The 18,914-nt window shown below is 49.7% G+C and overlaps 1 protein-coding gene and 1 pseudogene across 1 annotated transcript in view; one reads left to right on the forward strand and one right to left on the reverse strand.

The window, feature by feature from the left end:
• Nucleotides 1-12,300: 12,300 nt before the first annotated feature.
• Nucleotides 12,301-18,914, reverse strand: part of LOC119522328 (basic proline-rich protein-like) — a 75,189-nt gene continuing 68,575 nt past the window's right edge. Inside the window, exon 4 of the mRNA XM_037820871.1 lies at nt 12,301-17,883. Within this exon, the coding sequence (XP_037676799.1) occupies nt 12,301-13,860 (1,560 nt within the window). The 5' untranslated portion in view covers nt 13,861-17,883. The remainder of the gene's footprint in view (nt 17,884-18,914) is intronic.
• On the forward strand, nt 13,962-17,375 carry LOC119522329 (annotated as a pseudogene).

An 18,914-nucleotide genomic window follows, 5' to 3' on the forward strand; every position in this document is an offset into this window, starting at 1 on the left:
AACTAACTTAGTTTCATATATAATTGCATATATACGTCCCTGGTTAGACTACATCTATTATATTCAAGCCATTCAAGTAGGAAGGTCAATGAACACCAGACTTTCCCACATGATCCCAACAGCCATTAGTAATCATGGCAGCACCCTTTCTGAAAGAGCCTGAATGTGACCTCTTATACGTTTTCAACCACAGTGCTCCAGATAGCCATAAATAATCAGCACTGGTGCCTTTTTTGATACTGACTCAACAGAGGGTTCAATATAAAGAAAATCAGTAGTGAATGGAGGCAGGAACTAGGACTATTTATCCAGGACAAGACCAAACAGGAGCATGAGAGCTCTCTTCAAATATTTAAGGCTGCCATATTGGAGAGTAGTAGCCTCACTATTTATTACAGCTCCTGAAATCAAAACAAAGACCAAGGTATAGAATTTGCAAAAGGAAACCCTGCTTATCATAAATAGGAAATTTCAGTGCAACCCCTTAGTAAAATAAATGCTCTTAAAGTATCACAGTTCCCATCCAAATACGAAGGAAAACCTGATTTCTATAACATAAAACGAGATAATACTTTGACTTATCGCTATCTACTCATCCTCCTTATATAGTATGACTACTCTATCCTCTGTCATTGAAAGGCTTTAATAAAACATGCTACAATATATGAAAAAAAGGTAATAGTTCTCCTCAACTGAAAAGATTCAAAAGTGGCTGGGATATCAGTGTCTGGGAAGAGTTTGGTAAGAGTGAACAAGGAGGTCCCAAAATTAACTTCCAATGCCTAGATTATGGTCTTAAACCACTCTTAGATTTTCATGAAAACAATTATTCTCCACTATTATAGCAGATCATGTCTTACTGAATTCAAATATTTTAGCCCAGCATAATTACTGAGTGTGATTTGCAGGCATGATTTGTATACTCAGAGAAGAATGTGGACCCATTTTCTGTTGAAACCTTTTTGGGAAAAAAACAAAAATGACCTTAGGCCTAATCAACTTATCTCCCTCATTTTGGATGTGACAAATACCAGCAAGAATGAATAGAATACAAAAATGTTTACAATCATGTGTGTTAACTCTTTCCCTTCATAAATTGATAGGTGGACATGATCATTCTGGACTTGTTTTTATGTTCATTTTGACACTTAAGAAGCTATGGTGATGTAATGTCAGAATAGGGACATGTTTATCAAATGTTGAGAAAATGTCAGAAGTATGCAGGAGCTGGCTTAAAAGGTCTAACTTCAAAAATATGGATTTGTGCTGTCCTTGAGTCCACAATGATAGTAAATTTAAAAAAAAGAGGAAAGGGAAAGCCCTTCCTTACAGAATGTCAACTAAAAAATGTAGAAGGAATGGCATTAGAAAATCAATTGGCAATAATCACTTGCACTGGCTATCAAAACTCGGTAAAATTTTGATGAACAAGATATTTACACAGACTCAAAATATCTCCCTGATTCTCATTATTCTATTTTCTTGTGAATTACAAAGGGGAAATTAGTAACTCTGCAGGGGAAAATCTGGGAGATGCCACCTGAAAACCAGGTGATGAAGTTTAACATCACCAATAATGGGACAAACGGACATCGGGTGCCTCCCACTTGGACACACTGCAGAGAACACGCCACTGCTTACGTGACGTTCCTGCCCTCAAGGCAAATAACTGAATCCAGCCATGAGCAATAATTAGACAAACATGCTGAGGGCCACTCAACAACATAAGCCTGTAATCCTCAGAAATATCAACCTCTTGGAAAACAACAGAAGGCTGAGGAACTGCTTCAGATAGAAGAAACAGAAGATGCATGGCAAACATAATGCAATTCACGATTCTGACCTGGATCTGGAACCAGGAAAAACACAGCACAAAAGGACATTATAGGGACAATTCACAGATTGGAATATGGCTGTGAATTAGATAACAGTATTGTATCAATGTCAGTTTCCCTGATTTTGATCACTGTATCATGTTTGTGCAAGAGAATGTCTTTTCCTTAGGAAATACACGCCAAAATATTTAAGGGCAAGTGGATGTGATATCTGTAACTTAGTATCAGATAGTTCAAAAAAACTGTATAGTTTTTATATAGAGGTGTGTGTGTATACATGTGTATGAAAAGGAGAGAGGGGAAGAGGGAGAGAGAGAGAGAAAGAGTGAGATTAGTAAAGTAAATGTGGCAAAATGGTAAAAAGTCCTGAATCTGGATAATGTTTGTAGTAGGTTTTGTACTATACAGGGAAATTTTCTCCATGCTTAAAAATATACCAAACAAAAAATTACAAAAATAAAAGAAATAAGAGATGAAAATTGTTATAAATTAAGAATAAATCCAAACAATTGTAAAATAAAGCAGTTAACATGTGTTGAAGTTAAAACTCTGGATAACTAATACATTGTTTTTGGGTTCATACTAACCAAACTTTTTGCTGAACTGACCTTAGGTGGATCCTGCTTTCTGAAAGATTTGTACTCCACCATTAGGCGATCTGATACACAAAACTCAGGTTCTGGGAAAGCCAAAGTGAAGCACAAGAACGTATGATAAACAATTAATGATAATAAGCCAGAATACCTTGTAACATGAAGTGCAGTGAAACTTACCTGACACAGAAACATGCCTAATAATATTTAGGTTTCTCGAGCTGTTTGGACTTACACTGTCAGTGCCTGCATAATATCTGGGGTGCCTGAACTTCCAAATAGCAATTGCAGAATTTCTGCAAAGCCCAATGCCAAATATAAAAGCTGGAAACTATCATATTTTACTAGATTTGAACTTTAATAATACACATTTTACATATTTATATGTGGTGAACTGTAATATAATGTGGTATAAGCTTTATTTCATGGTTTTTTGAAATTGTACATAAAAATCCACAAAACGGCATTACCAAATAAATGGAATATGAAAAAATAATTAACTTGATCTTAGCTTCCAATGACAGAATCCAAGTTTAAATCAATGCTCGCCAGCTGCTGAAATTATTCACAGACTTCAATGTCATTATTGATTTTTCAGAAATACTATCAATGTGAGTTATGTTTTGAGGTATTTAGGTCAGAAATCTTTGGTGCCAATTATCTTTCTCTGTATGGGAAATATGTGTCCTTTTGTCCCCCTGTCTGAGGGGAAGCCACAGGGGCAATGGTAAAACTAGTGGCAGGAAATTGGGGTAATAAAATTAAATGGCTGTTGAGTCTCTTATTTATACTGTCAGATGGGTTTTAAGAATGTTATAAGTAGTTTGATCCACTCGCTGAAAAGAATATGTATCAAAATACTTGGTGGTAAATGGGCAAGATATGGGTGACTTAGTCTCAGATAGTTTCCTCTTCTCTCCTTGAAAGATACGTAGGGCTTTAATGTACACTAACCTCTGAGACATGTGCCCACAGGCTTAGATGAACAGAAACTGGTGACCCAAGATAAAGCCTTGTTCTTAGGTTTCTGAAATCCCACCACCAATGAACTTCCCTCACGACTGAAAATAGTATTGGGAAGGGCTCTTCCTGATGGCAGCATTCACATGAAAAGCAGCTCCCATAGATAGCTGGGCAAACAACTATTTCATGTGCTCTGAGTTTGGGTAGCTTAAATGGAGGAGATTGTTTTTTCTCCAACATGTAAGTTACTTGGGGTAGGGGTTTCTTGAATCCAAATGATATTAGGTTAGAAGGAGAACCTTGTTACTAGAAAATAAATCATGTTACTAAAGGGTATGGTACTTATATGAAGTTGACACTAGTGGTCACTCCAATGGGGAGCTAATAGCCACAATAATGTCCTCCATCCATTCTTTGAGACTGAAAGCTGCCTATTTACTGAAAATGGTATACAGAAGTCTCCTACTATTAATGTTGAACCATTCATTTCTCCCTTCAAATCTGTCAGTGTTTGCTATATGTATTTTGGGGCTCTGCTGTTAGGTGCAGATATATTTACAATTTTTATATCTTCTTGTTGAATTCACCCCTTTATCAGTATAGAGTGATGCTCTTTGTCCCTAGTAACATTTTTTACTCAAAGTCTATTTAATCTGATGTTAGTATAGCTACCCAAGCCCTCTTTTGGTTACTGTTTGCATGGCATGATTTTTTCCATCCTTTCACTTTCAACCTAGCTGTGTCTTTGAATTTGAAGTCAGTATCTTGTAAACAGCATATAGTTGGGCCAAGATTTAACATCCTTTATGCCAATCTCTGCCTTGTGACTGGAGAGATTAATCCATTTATACTTACAGTAACTACAGAAAATGACTTTCTACTGCCATTTTCCTATTTGTTCTTTGTAAGTCTTATCCCTTTTATGCCCTTCAATTCTTCCTAGAGCAGAGATCTATAAGGAAATTGAAGATTTGAATGATACCATAAGCCAAGCAGACCTAATAACATATATATTGCTTCACCTAACAGCAGCAGAATACACATACATTCTTCTATAGTGCCCATGGAGAGACAATATGTTAGATAACAAAACAAGTCTCAAAAAGTGAAAAAAATATTGGAATCACAAAGTGTATCTTCTCTGACAATGGAAATAAGAAATCATAACAGGGAGTATTGGAAATTTCACAAACATGTGGAAATTGAACAGAACACTGTTAAAGCACCATTAGGTCAAAGAAGAAATCACAAGGGAAATTAGGAAATATCTTGTGGCAAATGAACATAAAAACACAACATACCAAAACTTACCAAGGTGATTTACAGATTCAATGCAATCCCAGTAAGAATTCCAAGAGTCTTCTTTGCAGAAATGGAAAAGCCAATCATCAAATTTGTATGGATGGGTAAGGTGTGCTGAATAGCCAAAATCATCTTGCAAAAAGAAGAAAAAAGTTGGAGGACTCACACCTCCCAATTTTAAAACTTACTACAAAGCTACAGAAATGAAAACAGAATGATACTGGAACAGTGACAGAAATGCAGACCCATAGAATTGAATGAGCGTTCAGAAATTTACCCTCACATCTATGGCCAATTGATTTTTGACAAGGGTGACATGTTCACTCAGTGGTGAAAGAACAGTATCTTCAACAAATGGTGCAGGGAGAACTGGATATCTACAAGCAAAAGAATGAGAGTGGACCCCTACCTCATACCACACACAAAAAATAAACTCAAAATGGATCAAAGATCTAACTATAAGAACCCAACTCAACAACTCCTAGAAGAAAACATAGGGAAACCTATTCAGGATCTTGTGTTACAACCCAAAACACAAGCAACCAAATTAAAAATAGATAAATGGGACTTCATCTAAATTAAAAACTTTTGTGCACCAAAGGACTTCATCTTGAAAGTAAAAGGACAACCTACAGAATGGGAGAAAATATTTGGAAACCATATATCTGATAAGGGTTTCATATCCAGAATATATAAAGAAATCCTACAACTCAACAACAAAAAGGCAAAAAATAAATGAATAAAATTAAAATTGGGCAAAAACTTGCATAGACATTTCTCCAAGAGAAATGGCCAAAAAACACATGAAAACATGCTCAACATCATTAGCCATTAGAGAAATGCAAACCAAATCCATGATGAGATACCATTTCATGCCCTCTACAATGACTACTATTGAAAAACCAGAAAATAATCAGAGTTGGAGAGGATGTGTAGAAATAGGAACACTTGTTCATTGTTGGAGGAATGCAAAATGGTGCAGCCACTGTGGAAAACAGTTGTTGGTTCTTCAGAAAGTTAAGTATCAAATTACCATATGACCCAGCTATCCCACTTCTAGTTATAGACCCAAAAGATTTGACAGCAGAGATTCAAACAGATATTTGCACACCAATGTTCTTTGCAGCAGATTCACAATAGCCAAAAGATGGAAGCAACAAAAACGTCCATCAATGAATAAATGTATTAATAAAATATGGTATATACATACAATGGAATATTATTCTGCTGACATTCTGATACATGCGACAACACGGGTGAACCTTGAAGACATCATGTTGAGTGAAATAAGCCAGACACAAGAGGACAAATATTGTCTGATTGCACTCATATGAAATAATTAAGATAAGCAAACTCAGAGTCAGAATCCAGAATATAGGTTCCAGGGTCCAGGGTGGGGGTAGGGCATGAGGAGTTAATGCTTAATTGGTACAGATTTTCTGTTTGGGGTGATGGAAAAGTTTCGGTAATGGATGGTGGTGATGGTAGAACAATGTTGTGTATATAATTAACATCGCTGAATTTTATATTTGAATGTAGATTAGAAATTTTAGGTTGTATATATGTTACTAGGATTAAAAAAACACGTAGGACTGTACATCACAAACACTGAACTCTAATGTAAACTATGGACTATAGGAAATAGTATAACTATTTTAATATTGTTTCATCAGTTTTAACAAAGCTACCATGCTAATGCACATTGTTAATAATAGGGAAAACTGTCTGGGGGGGTGGCTATGGGAAATGTGTATTTTCTGCATGATTTTTCTTTAAACTACAGCCTCTCTTATAAAATAAATAAAAATAAAGAAAAATTCAACATGAGAATCACTTTAAAAATAGATGGTATATGCCCACTAGATTTGAATTTAATGGTGTCTACATTTCCCCTAAAGATCAGTATTGACGCCAATTGTTTGGATGTTGTGTGGAAGTTGTTTGGGAGAGGAGGCACAAACACAGACATCCAGCCAGCGGAGAATGCATGAAAGGACAGCTTTGTTAGATCAAAGGCCTGGGGGTGGGGTGAGGGGAGAATGAGGGCCGTGGAGGGGCACTGGGCTTGCTTGTGAGAGCTGGTGGAAGAGGGGTGTTTTAGTTTGCTAAAGTTGCTGAAATGTAATATACCAGAAATGGACTGGCTTTTAACAATGGGGATTTATTAACCTACAAGTTTACAATTCTGAGGTCATGAAAATATCCAAATGAAAGCATCAACAGGACGATACCTTCTTCCTGAAGAAAGGCTGCTGGTGATCCTGGGCTCCTCTGTTACCTGGCCAGTCACATGGCTGGAGTCTGCTAGTCTCTCCCTTTTCTTCTGGGTTTTGTTGCTTACAGATTCTAGCTTCAGCAGCTTCCTCTCTGAGCTTCTGTGTTTCCTTCCCTCTAAGCTTCTCTGTGTGCTTCTCTGAATTTCATCTCTTATAAACTACTCCAGTAAGACGATTAGGGCCCACCTGGGGCATGCCTCAACTGAAATAACCTATTCAAAAGGTCCCACACACAATAGGTCTATACCCACAGGAATGGATTAGCTTTAAGAACATGATCTTTTCTGGGGTACACACAGCTTCACACCATCACAAGAGGGGAAGAAGCACCCGTGGGTCCCTGTATCTTGCCTCTGTTGTGAAGTAGAGGAGAGGGGGAGGGCTTCCTCATGGATACCAGGGATTGGAGGTTTCAAACTATTTGGTGGGAAAAGCAGAAGCAGCAAGGGCTGTTTGGAGAAAGGAGGGCAGCCTCTTATCATTCCAGCCACCTGGAGACACAGGCCTGCTAGTAAATTATGTGTAAGGGGTCTTTGGGAGAAGCTAAGGATGGCTCATCTCATCCACACTGGCTGGAGGCCCAGGTCCAGGGCAGGAGTAACTGGGGTGGTTGCTCACAGGGAAACTTAGGACGAGGCCAGGCAGGATGAGGGGGCACCAATAGATTTCTTTTATGCCTGTACACAACCACTAACCCATTTTGTATTGTGTTTGTTGAAAACTCCAGATACTATCTGTGATGTTATTTGCACTTGATATTTTCTAAATTGCCATGATTTTTTTTAATCTAAAAATAGGAACGATGCTAAGAAGGAGATCTGGAGAGTTGCAGATTTAAATTTTGCCTAACTGTATCTATTTTGGTCAAATAGAATATCGTGAGAGTGTTTTGCTCTTAACAAGATTAAGAGCTGCACCTAAAATACGTCTGCACCTAAAATATGTCTCCTTTAGATGAGCTGTAGAAATTTCCTGATGTGTAAAGAAGTGCACAATTCCAAGCAGAGATATGGTATTCCTAAACCTGCAAGTTTTATTTGTTGTCCGTGTTTTCCTCACGTGCAACAGTTGGAAGCACCCTTTGGAGACAGCGGAGGATTTGGACTGCTGAGTGACTTTCCAGGCTTCCCCCATGCAAAGATAAGCACTTGAAAACACTCAAAACCCAGCACCCTCTTGCACCTGCCAATGCTGCCGAGATGGATTATTTGGTATTGTTTTACACAAGTACCTGGAGCCATAAGATTTGTTTTCCTGCACTTCGATGGCTGAGCCATAAATCTTGAGCAAGTTAAAACCTCACAGGGGGCCGCATCCCTGTGGTCCGGTCGTGCCTTCAGCCATCGGAATGGAATGGCTCCCGAAGATGTCCCGGGTGTGTTCCTGGCCACAGGATGCCATGTTTCCACCAGGACAGCTGGGCAAAGAGGCCGCACTGCACCTGCCTGCCAGCCTCACGGTAAACCTTCTGGAAGCACTGCAGCCTGGACTCCAGTACACCTATCATTTTCCTGTTCATTTTAGCAAAATATCTGTTTTCAATCACTCCTGATTTTGATAAAACCACATATGCTTTTGTGAACATTGTCTACATTTAGGTTGTTGAGAAGAATTTTATGAGTTTACCTTGTTTGGAATTATAAGGAAGTAAAAAAACTTTGGCTTTTAAAAATTTAAACTTTTCCATCAGCAGCAATTTAAAAGGACAGGGGGAAGAAAAAGATGTATGTGAGACGTGGCCGGTTTTATCTAGAAAAGGAAGTCATTATAATCAAAGAGAATACAATGAAAGCAAAAGCAAAGCAAACAGAAAACGAAGAGTAGATTTATACTATCAACACTTCCAAAGTGTTCAAGAGACTCATTCCAGGTTTCTATAAAGCTTTAGTGAAATTTTGTCTCAAATAAATCCATTCCCTTTTGCCTTCAGATAAGATTACAGAAAAAAAATTAACATTTCCCATCAGGGCAGCTTCTTGATTCAGTATTGATAGCTTCCAGTGACTTTTAAAAATGGGTGTTAATTGCTTAGATTTGTGGAATGATCATTGTCCAAAAGTGTCTTGTTCGTAGCTATATTCTTATTTTCAACTATATGAATGTTTCCAATTATAATATTTTGAAATAATATTGGATGCACTTTTTTCTTCTTAGTAATTCTTTTCTTCCTTCCTTTCTTCCTTTCTCTGTCTCTTTTTCTCTCTCTCTCTTCCTTTCTCCCGTCCATTTCTCTCTCTCCACCTTCTCTCTTTTTCCTTCTTTCTCTCTCCCTCTCTCATTCTCTCCTTTCCAAAAGATCCTCACCACTAAAATTATTCTTCAGATTGAAACTTACTGCCCTATGAGGACAATCACAAAAGAACCCAGCAAGATCATACTCAAAAACATGGCATTGTGTATCAAACTAGAATTCTCTTTCAGCCATAGCAGAAATTATTGGTTTTGAAAACAAGGCTTTCTTTGTTTGGTACTTGAGAAAGCATATATATATTTTAATATAATATATTTTAAATTGGTACTTGAGAAAGTATATATATTTTTTTAATTCCAAAATATGTGCTTAACTATCAAGAGACAAACCTGGAGAAACCAAAGCTGTACAGTTATACCTTTAACCACTGAGAGAAATACACGGGGAGGTGCCTCCTGGAGCAAAGAGAATCAAGAGTCCTGCCAGAAAGGAGCAGCCTCTAGAACTTCCGTGCTGGTGGCTGTCCCTATGGGGACGCAGACAGAGACAGCCAGGCACTTTTAGGCATCCTTTTCTCTTCTGAAACTCTTGGAAGAGGCAGCCTCTTCCTCCAAAAGGAAACATGGATATGCAAAAGAAAGAGGTAGGAAGGTAGTGTAAGGGCAAAAACAAATTTAAAATCCTAATAGAGAGCTTCTACTCCTTGTCGAACCTGAGGGAAGAGACGCCCTCTTCCCTCCCAACTCTCTTTGCATTTACTTGAGAAAACATGTAAGTTCTCTTTTCCTTTGTCCTTTAAAATGTATATAAATTAATGATGTAAAGGGTGGATTAAGCCCCTTGCAAATTTCACCCCAGAAGAAGGACTCCTCAAGGAAAGAAGTCATTTCTTTGTAACATAATCAAATATTGCCCCTATCTCCCGGTATCCTGGGAAAAGACTAGCACAATTTCCAGGGGGTTCCTGGCCCCAAGTTTGTAAGTCTATCTCCAAAATTTCTTGAGAATGTGCATGTAATGGGGTGTACCCCCTTAACCACATAAAAACGATGAGCTCCCTTTCTGTTTTTGCAACCTCTTTGAGGATTTCCTGAGATGCACCACGTTCTGGTTTAACGCTTATTCAATAATAAAACCGTTTCTCTCTTCTGCCTTTGTGGAGAGGTTTTCTGGGTCAGGAGAAGATTTCGTTTTTAGTTCTATTTCCCCCACAATTGTCCCCGGATTCTCCGGGGGCATCAGAGAGGAGTGAGGGAACTTTAGAAGGATCCCACCACTGGGTTAGCAGGGACAACAGGACCAGGTAACCACAAGGGAAATGAGACATCTGCGTGAGAAGGAAAGCGGGGAGACGGAAAATGCACTGGAGGATTTACCCCCAGGAGGTGGTAGCTGTCAGCACTGCCAGCAGATGGAGGGCTGCAAGCTAGGCTGCGGGCTGACATGGGAGAGAAGAACCATTAGAAGTCTACAGTGAGAGTAGGCTAAAAATGACATAATGAAAAAATGAATGGATGGAAGGATGGTTTTAGATAACCTCTCAAAAATTCGGTATTTCAAAGTTGTTCTGAGGACTTGCTATTACTATAGAGCAAATAACATTCAGTAAGCATTCCATAAATGACAGTTAATATCATTGCTGTAAGTATAATTGTTAGGAAAAAATAAGATTGTCATTCAGCTTATTCACTAGTTTTACTCAAGTGCCTGAATTTAGCTGGTTGAGAATCATCTGTGGGTATCATGTTTATGCTTAGCATACAACCATTACGTCTCTAAAAGCAAAACGAATTTAAAAATTCTATTCCCTTATCAGAAATCACATTGTTTCACATATATTATCTTGTCGTGGCAGCCACAAAGGTTGTAACAATGCTAAATCCTAGCACGTTGCCCATGATCTCTCAAACTAGGATATCTCTTCAAGATGTGCCTGTGGACGGGAACGTGAGGCTTGGGAAGAAAGCATTAATCAATTCGTTCCTTTGTTCATTGGGATCAGCTTTTCAACCAATACAATAGCGCCTGGACATATTACCCGTAATAATAAAAGCTGGACCATGGAGTGATTAGCCCCATCCTCTGTGCGGATCTTGCTCTCATTTTGTTGATCTCACTCTAAACATAACACTTTATTCTATGGGATTGAATGGTTTGCACCATTAAGTATAGTGTTAGCCAAGCGTTTCTTGATTTCTGAAGGCTTATATAATTATGAGTGTGATACACAGTGTCGCAGCCCAAGAGGGCCATGCCAGTTCAGAGGCCAAAGAAGACAGCAAGCATTTTCTGACACATGAACTTTTATTCAGGGCTTACTTACAGGGTGAGAAGTCATGGAGAGATCATGACGGCTCTCTCAGGCCGGGCAGGCATCGCGTTCGCAGAGAAGATGACCCAGCGATGCAAAGAGGACAGAAGGCCTTTTCTAAGGGTTTAAGACAAAGGCCCTCCTAAGGGTGGGGGGAGCATAGATGCAGGAACAGGTCATTCTGACCTTGGGGGTGGTGCAGGAAGGACTAGAATAGCACCCAACAATTACATTTTGCTCTTTTTGTGAGACTAAGAGCCTCTCACGTCCTGCCTGCTTGCATAAAGTTACATTTTAAGGTCAATTTACCCTTGTTTTTCTTTACTGGCTTAGAAAGACAATAGGTTAAACATTTAGCTGCCTAGGTCATGCAGACAGCTGTGCACCAAAGATCTGCAGGCCTGTTTTGCTCAGGCCACAGGTTGCCACACAGGGTCATCGAGTTCCTTCCAGGAGGGTAGGGAGACATTTAAATAAGGATTAGTCCTAAACTGGGATGTGGTTGGGAGCAGGTGGCAAGGGTGTCTACCCCAATCGTGGAGGCAGCCTGGAGGGCTTCCCAGAGAAACAAACTTTAGTCCAAAAGTTGAGCAGCGAGAAGGAGTTGACCAGGGAATGAGGACCCACACACCAAATTTCCAAGTTAATGCATTTTATTTTGTGAAAGTTGATTTTTCAAACAAAGTGTCATATTTCTTTCATTCTTATTTGGTCAGCATGTTTTATTCATTTACAAAAAAACTCATAATGTGCAAATTTAATAAAAAATAAACCTAAATTCTGGTGGAAAGTAAATTTTAGCTTCCAACCATTTGCCTTGTATGGAAAGTCAAATATAGAGAAGGGTGATTGACATGGCTACATGTCTGTCACAGTCAAAATCAATCCATTTTGATTCAGCGGGGAGGACCCGAAAAAGTCTCTGGGGGCGCTCCGGGCCCATGCGGGACTGAGGGGGCGCTGGAGGGCTCGGCGCTGGAGGGCTCGGCCCAGCCCAGCGCCCCTTCCCGAAGGGGCATGCGGGGGCGCCGGGCGGGACAGGGGCCACCTCCAGACTCCACCGCGAGCTCCCGCGCGCCACGAGGCGGGCGCAGGGACAGCGACCCGGCCATCGCCGGGCGACCACAGGCCGGGCCGCACGTCCCGGGCCCGGGGCCTCCCCCAGAGTCCCCCCCCTCGGCCGGACTCCCGCTGCGCCGCGGCCCCCGCCCTCCGCAACTTTCGCGGGCACCCGCGGGGGGACAGGAACTGGGGGGCGGGGCGGGGCGGGGCCAGGACCAGCGGCCCCGCCCCCGCCGGGCCCCGCCCTCCGCCCTGGCCGCGCCCCCCCCGCCCCCTGCGTCCCGGAGCCGCCGAGTCGGAGCGCCAGGCGTGGAGCGCGGAGTCCGCGGGCGCGGCGAACAAAGCGAGGCGGAGGCGGCGCGGCCGGCCGGGGCGCGGGAGGCGCGGAGCGAGCGACCCGCCGGGCCTTTGTCTCCGGGCGGGGCAGGAGCGGCGGCGGCCGCGGGGCGCCCCGAGCGCAGAATGCGGCGCCCGGCGGGGCGGGCGGTGTGGAGCCCGGCCCGGGGCCCGGGGGGACTTGTGTGTGTGAAGGGGGCACCCGGCGCCCGCACGTGGGCGGGAGCGGCGACCCGCGAGCCGGAAGACCAGCCGGAGCCGGAGGCGGAGGGAAGCGCGGCGGCGCCGCCGGACCCCGGGCCGCCCGCGAGGCCCCGCCCCGGCCGCCGAGCCCCGCGCGGGCGGGCGGGATGCCCTCGGCCGCCGCACTTTGGCCCGAGCCCTGCCCTGCGCGGGCGCCATGGAGCAGTGGTGCGGCCGCTGGCTCATCGACTGCAAGGTCCTGCCTCCCAATCACCGGCTCGTGTGGTCCTCGGCGGTGGTCTTCGACCTGGCCCAGACACTGCGCGACGGCGTCCTGCTGTGCCAGCTGCTGCACAACCTCTCCCCCGGCTCCATCGACCTCAAGGACATCAACTTCCGGCCGCAGATGTCCCAGGTGAGCGGCCGGCGCGGCGGGAGGGGCCCGCGACAGCCGAGCCTCCCCGGGCTTTCGGGGGTTCTGCCGCCCGTTGCGCGGACGCCAGCGCTCGGGGACGTCGGCGGGAGGGCGGTGCGATGTAGAGAGGGGACGCGCGCCTCGGGGGCGCCGAGCTGACCGAAGTCTCCCAGCCCGGGGAGCGCCCGTCCTCCGGTCCGGACCCCGGCGGCGACCCTCGCGCTCCCCGGCAGCCCGGCGCGCCAGAGCTGGCGTCCTCGGGCTTCGCACCTGGTGGCCGGGCGCCGCGGAGGAGCAGCCGGCGTCGTGGGGCCCGGGCGGGGCGGGGAGGGGGGGCAGAGCTGAGCTTGAGGGCTGGGGCCAGGAAGCGTCTGAGCACCCCCTCAGGGCCATTCCCGGAGTCCCTCTTGAAACCCACAGGGCCCTGCTGGCAGGAGGGCGGTGGAGGGAGGGGTGTCTCAGTCTTGGCTTGGAGCCAGAGTCCCCTGGCGGGGATGGATGTGCCGTGTTTATAAAGCCACAAGGCCCTGTGTGTCCTGCTCTCTGGGCACAACTGGTAGAAATTAAGGCCAGAGCCAGCAGGACGGGGGGGTAGCTAGAGGGGTCAGACCCTGACTAGGGAAAAGCAGAAACCTTGGGGTGGGGGGTCCCTGACCAGACTTGGTCTGACATCCAGGTTTCCTGGGAACCCCAGGTCACCTGGGGGCCTCAGATGACCTGTCAGGAAGCCTCACTGTGGGACCTCACCCAGGCCCCTCAACCTATCCGAGCCTCAGTTTCCCCTTCTCTCCAGGGGGCAGAGCAGGACATCTAGAGACCCTCCCAGCCTGGCACTTTGGGGTTCCTTGCATCTCTCCATCCCAGCAATTGGGAAGGAAGGTCCTGGGCCCAGGAGGCCTGGACTGGCCGACAGGTGACAGGTGGCCTGTGCCTCACACAGTGGAACGTGACATGTGAGGACGCCTGGAAGGTGCCACTGAGCAGACGACTCACCTCTTGGGCAGGCTGCTGGGCTGTGTCCTCCTGGGCGTCATGTGTGACTGGTGAGGTGCGGCCCTCCCCCAGCCCAGGCCCCAGGCCCTGCATGGGGTGAGGAGGGTGAAACTTCAGAGTGTCTGAGGCCCCTTGTGTCCCCTCTGCCCAGCGGTTTTGGCCGCCGGCCCATTTGTGGGGTCTCTGGGGCCAGCGCGGCCCTGGGTGCCAGCTTCCCCGCACTGCCGGCCCTGCGGCTGCTGCTGGGGACCGCCCTGTCAGGGGCCCTCCTCGCCCTCTACATGGCTCGCGAGCACTGCCGGTGGGCCGTGGGGGTGCCACTGAGGACGGGTCCTCAGGCCTCTCGAGGAGGGGGTGGCGGCTGCTGGTGGCTCTGCGGCCCTGGGGTTTGCTGGCAGGCCCAGGTATGGGGACAAGCAGCAGTGGGCACAGTGGCCTCAGCTCAGCCTGCCCATGTCCACCCCAGGCCTGGAGCTCTGCAACCCCCGCACCGCACGGCCTTCTCCCTGGCCAGCACACTGCTGCTGCCCGGCCTGGCCGCGCTCGCCCAGGATTGATGCCTTCTGCAAGGGCTGTGTGCCTGGGGACGGGCCTCCTGCTGCTCTTTTGGGGGTGAGTGGCAGGAGCCAGGCCAGGGCTGCCGTGGGACAGGGGCAGGTGAGGTCCTGCCCCTCCAGGTCCGGGGAGGAGGCCAGGGGAGAGGGGCAGCTTAGGGGCTGCGAGCCACCCTCACCCACCCTGGCAGGCTCCCAGCCCTGTTTCCTGAGTCCCCCTGCTGGCTGCTGGCCACGGGGCAGCCGGCACGAACCGGGAAGACTCTGCACTTTGCGGAAGCCAGCGGTGTGGACCCGGAGAACAGCTGCTCCTCGGGAGGGAACTCCCTGGCGGTGGGTAGGGCTGCAGCCAGGGGCGGGAGACCCCGGTGCTCCAGGAGGGAGGAGGGTGCATGGACCCAGGCCGGCCCCACCCTGACCCCTGCCCCCAGCCCTCGTGTCCCTGTGGCCACAGAGCTGGACCTGCCGTCTGTAGGGAGCCTCAAGCCCCAGCACTGCTCCGTCCTGGGGCTCCTGCACACCCGCATCACCTGGCAGAACGGGCTCATCCTGGGATTCAGTTCGTGAGGAGGGGAAGGGGGAAGGCGGTGGGGGACCCTGCTTCCTTGATGTTCTGGCCCCACGGGAGCCGTCCTTCTACTGCCCTACTCCCTGGACACCAGCCTGGAGGCGGTGGCCACGGTGTTCCTGCTCCTGACGGCGGATTGCTGGGGCTGCCGCCAGTCCCGCTGCTGAGCACCATGGCCACTGGCCTGGCGTCCCTGCTGCTCCCCACCGGGACCCAGTGTGAGCCCCGGCGGGCCTGGCAGGGGGAGGTGGCTGGGCAGCTGTTGTTCCTTTTGCCCCATCCATCTCCCATGTTGTGTGCTTGGGGAAACTGAGGCCCAAAGAGCCAGAAGGGCAGAAGATCCTATTTGATGGGGACAGACAGAGCCCTGACCCAACAGGGCAGCCTGGACTCCATCACTGGGCACAGAGTTGGGGGGGCAGGAAGTCGGAGGAGGGTGCAGTGGGGTCCCCAGTGGGCTCTGTGCTTGGGTGGGGGGCAGGCCTCTCCTCCTGGGTGACGGGACCCCTCAAGGGCCCTGGACAGTGGGAGGTGGGAAGGGGCTGGAGCAACCCTGCTGTTCGCACAGGCAGTGCCATGATGCCGGCCGAGTTACAACACGGCCACAGCAGGCATTCGTCGGGGTGGGGGCCCTGAGTGCCGACCGCAGCAGGGTGGGCCTTGCTGAGCCGCTCAGGGTGGGGCCAGGGGGCTGCAGCTGAGTGGGGGGCCCTGTCCTCCGCCCTCGCTCTGGGGCTCCCGGCCTCTAGCCCCCGAGCTCTTCCCCACCGTGACCCGGAGAGCGCCGCAGCCCCCCACCTCCGCCGGGACCCCTGGGTTAGGGGGGGCCGGGGCAGACACCCCCGTGCTCATGCCACCACTCCAAGTTCAGCCCTCCTCCTGGGCGGTGTGGGGACCCTGGGCCCCCCAAGAAAGCTCTGGTCGGGGGTGTGGGGTGCTCACAGGACGTAGAATTCGAGGGGCAAGTAGGTTTCCGTTTTTGTAATGTAAGGAACAAAACTTGTTCCAGGGCAAGGAGCAGCTTTTCCCCAACCTTTCCTTTTTTCTAATTTCTTTTCCTTGAGCCCCCTGCCCCGCGTCACTCGCCCCCCACGTCCCCCACTCTGCATGGCGGACGCTGAGCCAGGCGGGCACCCGTCTGTCTGTCCGTCCGCAGGGGTGCCGGGCTGGGCCTGGTGCCGGCCGCCGTCCACGGCCATCGCGGCTTCTTCCTGCACCGCGTGCTCTTGGCAGCCTGTGCCGTCCTGGCGCTGCTCCGCGGCCTGCTGCTGCCCCAGCGCCTGCCCGACGCCCACGGCCTGTGCGGCCCCCGCAGGACCAGCTGCCCCTGCTGCCGCCCCCCAGTGCCCCCCCCCCCGAGCCGGAAGGGGACCCTGCTGAGAGGGGCATCGACTCCCGGCCATGCCCGTGGGTGGGGGGATAAAGGTGTTTTGGGAATTCCAGGGTCTCGCCCTGGTCCTTGCTCTGCACTGGGCCCCCAGCAGTCTGCGTCCACTCTCTGCCCTCTGGGCTCACCACCAGGCTTTAGCGTCCCCACCCCAAGTTGGGGCACCCTGAGTAGGGCAAGAAGCCCTCCCCTGGGCTCAGAACTGGGGGGTGGTGTGAGGCTGGGAGCTCCCCTGCCGGCCGACTGCGGGAAGCCCTCCCGGGGTGGTAGCAGGGGCTGCAGGGGCCCCCTGAAGTCAGTGGGGCGCTGGGCACCAGGGCCCACCTTGAAAAGACTAGCAGGCTTTTAGTTGAAAGTTGCCCAAGGGGCTGCTTCCTTCCAGAAGCAGGTGGGGAGGGGGCAGAGGTGCGAGGGGGGGCGGCCGTGCCCCGAGCAGCTGAGAGTGGGGCTGCTGGCCCTCGAGGCCGCGGCCCCCACGCAGGCCGAACGGGCACCTCTTTCTGGCTACCCCATCTCCACGGTTCTAGAATCTGACCCCAGCACCTGTGCCTTTGGTGCTTGGGTGTCCAGTGGGGGCCCCAGGGTCACGTGTGCCCATGGCTGGGAGATGGTGCTCCCCAGCTCTTTGGCTCACAGCAGGGAGCCCCGCCCTTCCCTGGGCCTGGGAGGGCTGCCACCAGGTGCTGTCCCCAGGGCCCGTCAGCCTGCCGCCCTCACGAGTGGCCATACATGTCCGCCAGTCGGGTGAAGCGGGGACCCCATTCTCGGAGGTAGTCGTAGTCCTGGTCTTTGTCACCCAGGCTGGACAGGATGGAGCTCAGCGTCCCCGCCACGGAGCCGTCCCCTTCGTAGTCGTAGATGAGGGCCGTGTCATAGGGTGGGACGCTGGGGTCGCCGTCTGCAGCCTCCAGGCCCTGCGGAGAGGCCCTGGAGAGTCAGGCCCGGGCTGGCCCTGCACCATCTTCCCGCACTGCGGCCACTTGGGCCAGAGCCAGGCAGCTGCCCCTGGGCGAGGCCGCAGGGCCTTCTCCAGGTCAGCAGGGGCACTGACACTCGTGGTGGCCGGCGCATGCCGCAGCTGTGCCGTTGGGGGCTCCCGCTCACTGCCCCCTTTCCCTCCCGGTGCCCAGCCTGAAGGGCTCCGTGGCCCCCGCACTTCCTTCCCTTGTTCTGGGGGTGTCCTGTGCCAGCAGCGGGAAGCCAGTCAGGGGGCGCCCAGAGTGGCCACCACGGATGCCGCGATTCTGTGGACGGCAAGGGAAGGCCTCGGAACAGCCCATGGACTTGGGGGGATTCAGAAAAGGCTCGTGGTTTTGTGAGGGGACAGGGCAGTGCCGCCACTCGCTGGTGTTTACTCCTTGCAGAAGCTAAGGCTGACGCCGGGTCCTAGACCAGGCCCACCCGGGGTGTCCGGCTGCCTCTGCCACACCCCAACTGCGACAAACCGTTGCCCGCATCAGTGCTCTGCGGAGGGCAGGCCCCACGCCCACCTCCACCAGCCCTTTGCCCCTGGCACTGTCCGCTCTTCCCCACGGGGCCAGTCCCCCTGTGGGCCTGCTGGCCACTGCCCTTCCTGATGTCCTCACCAAACCTCCCATCCTCAGGGGCCGCCCCAAGACCACTCTGCCCTGCTCCTACCCCCCCCCCCCCCACGGACCATGCACGGAGGCTTGTTCCCCAGCCCGGCACACCCAGGGCTCCCGGGAGGCGTGTGTGCGTGTGTGTGCGTCAGCATGTGCACACCGACCCCGGAGCACCTACCTCACTGATTAAGTCGGCAATGTCAGCCGGGCTGCTGGGCAGCACTCGGGGTGGCTGGGGGGGGGGGGGGCATGTGGCCATACGGGGCATCACGGCGCAGTGGTGGCCGCCCCAGAGGGACCCCCAGGGCCATCAGCTCTGTGGGGTGGCGCAGCTGGTTTATGTCATAGGCATCCTGGGGGGG

This window comes from Choloepus didactylus, chromosome X, assembly GCF_015220235.1.
Source record: "Choloepus didactylus isolate mChoDid1 chromosome X, mChoDid1.pri, whole genome shotgun sequence".
NCBI classification, from domain to species: domain Eukaryota; kingdom Metazoa; phylum Chordata; class Mammalia; order Pilosa; family Megalonychidae; genus Choloepus; species Choloepus didactylus.